This window comes from Pleuronectes platessa, chromosome 10 (assembly GCF_947347685.1).
Source record: "Pleuronectes platessa chromosome 10, fPlePla1.1, whole genome shotgun sequence".
NCBI lineage: Eukaryota > Metazoa > Chordata > Actinopteri > Pleuronectiformes > Pleuronectidae > Pleuronectes > Pleuronectes platessa.
The window spans coordinates 24,452,220-24,457,526 of NC_070635.1; the positions used below are offsets into that span (position 1 = coordinate 24,452,220).

The following is a 5,307-nucleotide window of genomic DNA, read 5'->3' on the forward strand; positions in this document are numbered from 1 at the left end:
ATATCACTATCCTGTTGGCTAGTTGTAGGCGGACCGCTGTTGCTGAATCTGTGACGTAACCTACAGTCTATGTATGTAACACATTTTCTATTTTAATTTTGGGTTTGTAAAAATAATTAAACAACATTTCTTAGAAGACAGATGGTGCAAAAAAAATTGTAGATATTAAAATCAAACTTATTTATACATTGGGAATTCATCATAAATTATACAAAAAGAAGGTTCCTGCATCATTTAAGGTTTATGTTACATCTCGTGTCTCAAGCGATTTTTTTTTTACAAAGTGTCAATTCTGTTCTCTCTTAAAATATTCATATTTTTTTATCATGCTAATTTTTTCTGTACTTTTTTTCACTAAGATGCATATACGTGAAGAGACTAGGTTTAAAAGTTGTTTTATAATTTTTTTTATGTAAGAATCAAATTAACAGGTATAATGGCATTGATTGGACATTAAAGATTGTTTTTTAACCTTTGAGATTATCTTAAAAGCTGCTTTAAAATAAATAGTGGACATGCAAGACAAAATCCTGGTAGGGTGTTTTTAACAGGGGATTATTGATGTGATATTCCACACCAACAATTTGAGCAGCCCACACTCAAGGTGTCATGAAAGACGGTTGTAAAAACATCTGTAGATCCTCCAAAAGAACATCATGTCGGTTATCAATTTTGTGTCATACTCTTTCAGTGGAGTATCACTTTCAGCCTCGATCCAGGTGTCATGGAGTTACATAGATGATTCTCACATTGACCCTGGCTAAGAATAGGAAAGGGTCAAGGCAGCTAAGGTTACACTGGGATCCACACAGGGGCTTCCAAATATGACATATTGATGAGCATGCCGTCACTCACCGCTCAAGCATGAACACATCCACAGTTTTTTTCTGCGCTGTATAATTCTGCATAATCCAGCAGACAATGCTATCATCACAAGGCCACCGCTCAAATCTTCTCTCAGAAAGAGACATGGAGACCATCTGAAAGAAACAAAGTAATCAGACTATTCCATTGTTGAATGAAATCATGTTACATGTGTTTATTTCATCATTTTCTCTGGAGACTGGGTTGTTTACTGCAGTTTAAAAAAAAAAAAGCTTCTTCCTATCCCACAGTGCAAAACCTGCAGAGATAAAAGCAAAGAGAAGCGTTCATTAATGCGTTCATTAATATTTATACTTATACATTTTTAACTCATTATGTATACTCTTATGGTGTAGGTAATTATTGGTTTCAATATACTGCATATGCAGTGCATCCTTCTGTACTGTACAATCGGAACCATCCACCACTATGATTTTAGTATTAGTATTTTTGCACAATACGTGAGTACAGTGAGAGCTATGTAAAATCAGAGTCAAATATTGTACATATGTGTTCAAATACTTGGCTAGTAAGGCTGATTCTGATGTGGATAAAGAAGGTGAAATAATTCATTCCTACTTGTTAACCTTTCCAAGAACTCATTGAGGTGAGTGGATCCAAGTTTGAGGGATATATCTTTAATGATGTTCACCGACACATTTTCAAATTCACATATGAAAAAGAACTGTCAATATTTATAAAAGTGTATTCCTGAAAAATATTCCTGTATTTCAATTGACTAGTAAAAGGATAATTACCTATAAAAAGCCAAACTATCACAGGTCATGTTTTCTTTGCCTAATGGAAACAATTTACCAACTGCCCCTAACAATTTTTTTTTTATACTTCCATTCTTGAAGCACCTTTATGTTATAACAACATTTAGTATAGAAGTAATAATAGAAGTAATAATTCAAGATTCAAGAGGGTTCAAGATTATATAACCCCCATGAAGGAATTGTGGCTTTTCTACATAAAAGTTGGCTAGTAGTTGTAAAGATATAATCCGTGGATCAGACGTTTTAATGTGATTTATTTAACAGTTTCCTTAACAGTTTCCTTTTAGGCCTCTCGGTTTCAGGCTACTTGTGTTTTTCCCTAACATTTAGTCACATTTAGTGTTGAACTGGGCTAAATATCAGATCTAATAAAAGGCCTATTCATCAATCTGCTTCACCCACAGGAATCCCCTTTTTTTCCATAGCCCAACATGAGGGGTCACTTCCCAGTGTATCCCTGGAGATATTCTATTGCAAGAACTTGTAAATAAGGTCGTGTTCAGTAATGATGTAGTCTGAGCTTCTGAAACTAAGAAGCGCTCTTCTGTAAAACGTCTGATCAGTCTCTTGTCTTTCACTGCAAAGTGTAATGTGTTGAGAGGCTGGCTGAAACGTCACTGGAGCTCCCTCAGGGGCCACCGGAGGTCCCAGGGCCCCGAGTCACCGTGTGCTCCCATACTCCAAGTCCTTTTAAGAAAGAATAGTCCCGATGGATGTCTGACAACTAAGCTCAGATTAATATTTTCTTTCATAAACACGTGTCAGGATTCATGGAAAATTTCAGTGAGACTTCAAGAAACTAGTGTGCTTCTCTTTGCTCCCCCCTCTTTCTGCCACGCGATGGTATGCTCCCTGTTACCACTGCTGTGTTTGGTCTCTCCAGGCTCACACAGACGAGGAGAGACGTAGGCTGCTGGTCGGTGTGTAACAAAAGACACCTTTGGGAGACAGGGAGCATTGTCCGTGTCGGAAACAGAAGTCATCTGCAGCGGACCTGGTGGTTTAACCTAGGCTGGAGAAATATCGTGTCGCTGCTGCATCCTTAAAGAAACCGAGAGGTGAGGAAAAGGGACGAAGAGGATTCCTTAAAGTTTGCTTGCTCCGCCCTCACCACCTTCATCCTCGTGGAAATGTAGACGTATCCCGAGGCAAGAATGGTGTGGGGGTAGTTTTATGGAGTCCGTGCTGCGATCGGGTTCAAGTTTTTGGAAGAAGAAAAAGTGGCAGACACATCGTGGAAAACTTTCCCCTGCGGAAGAACAAAGCGGCGACTGAGCTGGATCTTCAATCACCGCTCTGAGCACACAGATTTGTAAGATTCCAAAGATGCGCCCGTTGAGCACGTCGCGGGGATGTAAGCGAGGAGGAGCGTACAAGTCCGGGATGATGCATTTACTAGTCCTCCTCGCACTCACTCTGTCCTGTCACTGCTGTCCGGACAGATGCTTGTGCTCCTCACAAACTGTGAAATGCCAAAACCAGGACTTGGACGCGATTCCGAGCTCTTTTCCCACTACCACCAAAATTATTTTTGTGACGGGAAACAACATCTCCTACATCAACAAGGACTCTTTCCCCATTCGTCTGGACATGTTAACAGACCTCTATCTCAGTGGGAATGAGCTGGAGTCAGTGGGTGCCATGGTGTTTGAAAACTTGCCAAACCTTGTGCGACTGGACCTGAGCAACAACAACATCCAGGCTTTCAGTGAAAGAGCTTTACCTGTTGAGAATACCCTTCAGGTTCTGAACCTCAGCAGGTCTTTTCACAATCACTCCTGCATGGATGCGGTCCTGAGTGTCCTGCAGAGTGGGAATCTCCTCATGCTCAAAGTCTTGGACCTTTCCAACAATGACCTTGTGATTCTTCCGGATGACGCATTCAGCAGCCTCTCCAACCTGGTCAACATCAGCCTGCAGAACAGCACCATCATCTCCGTCCTGAACGGGACCCTGAAGGTTCCCCCACTGCGTGACCTTGACCTGAGAGACAACAGCCTGAGGGTTCTGCCTACCACCACCCTGGCAGAGTTCAGCCTCAAGCCTGATCTCAGCCTCTGGCTGGCGGGGAACCCCTGGCGCTGCGACTGCTTCATTGAGGAGATGTTGCTGTGGTTGAAAAACTCCACTCAGGTAATGGACTCGCAGAACCTCACCTGTGCCGGCCCAGAGGCCCTGAGGCACCAGCCACTTCTTCAGGTAGAGCTGTCGCAGCTGAAATGTTTGGGCGAGATGGAGGGTGTGCTGGAGACTTCTTATGTTTTCTTGGGGTTGGTGCTAGCACTGATCGGCGTCATATTCCTGCTGGTGCTCTACCTGAACAGAAAGGGCATCAAGCGTTGGATCTACAACATCCGGGATGCTTGTAGGGACCATATGGAGGGGTACCATTACAGGTATGAGATAAACTCTGACCCACGTTTGGCCAACCTGAGCATCAATTCAGATGTTTGATCCAGGATGGGACAGTGTCTGGGACCCCGCAGTGAGATATGAAATGACATAAAATCTTAAGATCTGCATGAAAGTCTTCCTCCCCTTCTCCTTTCCCCCTCATGATGCTATCCAGATTTGACATCTGCCATCTAACTTATCTCACAACCTCCATTCAGCCACTGCCGCATGTCTCCTACAAGACAAGGAAGCTGTGACATTTACTGCGTCTCTTCTGCGTAACATTGCATGGACAATGAATCGTGACAACGATTTTTTTTGGAGAGTTGCGAAAAATGTTCTTTTCTTACTTTTCCTCAAGGACATATGGATAGAGTACATTGACTTTTAAGTGAACTAATACCTGGCAAAAACACACTGCCGGTCATTGCCTCCCTCTCATTATGCCTCTGCTTCAGAGGAATGCTATGCTGCTTGTTTATAAGTTTGCTCTTTTAATAAGTGAATTTGTGATATAGAGTACGAGTTTTTTTTGGAATGATTATAGTGCACATTGCATAGTTTTTTGGATCTAGTAGGTGGATGTGATTGCTCTCTTTTTTCCTGTGAAGATATTCAGCTAAATAAAATGCTCTGGATTGATGGGACACATTTTCGACTGAGGACCTTTAATTTTAAGACTTGGAGACCACATACACACACAACCATATACTTCTGTCTTAGTGAGGAAACTCATTGCTATAGTGCATTCCCTAGCCCCTTACCCTAACTTTAACCATCACAACTAAATGCCTAACCTTTAAACCAAGTCTTTAAAACCTTCAAATAGTCCATTGAAAGAGGGACAGAAAGTGAGGACTGGCCAAAATGTCCCCACTTTCTGAAATGTTTTTACTCTATAAATTCTAAACCCAAAATGGTTCTCACAGAGATAGAAGTACAAGAACATACATGCACTCATTCCTGAGGTTGTGCCAAAGCCATCATGAACCATGTGACAACTACTAAATCTTACTCAGGTTGTCAACAAGTTCATCAGTGTGTGAGATACTTCACATCTGCCATTTTGCAGACGTTTCAACAGCTGCTGCAACAAAAAATAAAGTCAGCCTGAGAAGTTAAATGAAGGACGTGCTGTCTTAATTTAAACAAGTCGGTAGGTGATCATCGTAGCCAGCTGTTATCGCTTCTTGCTGCCAATCTGATAAAAACAAATCCTTGGCTGTGCAGGAAATTCCCTTAAAAATGTCTGTGAGCCAGTGAGCAGGCC

The 5,307-nt window shown here is 41.8% G+C and overlaps 1 protein-coding gene across 1 annotated transcript; it reads left to right on the top strand.

Moving 5' to 3' along the window:
• The first annotated feature begins 2,513 nt into the window (after nucleotides 1–2,513).
• Nucleotides 2,514–4,972, top strand: tpbgb (trophoblast glycoprotein b). The gene has a single exon (XM_053432789.1). It carries the CDS (start codon nucleotides 2,970–2,972, stop codon nucleotides 4,095–4,097), a length of 1,128 nt encoding a protein of 375 aa, XP_053288764.1. The 5' UTR covers nucleotides 2,514–2,969; the 3' UTR covers nucleotides 4,098–4,972.
• The last annotated feature ends 335 nt before the right edge of the window (nucleotides 4,973–5,307 follow it).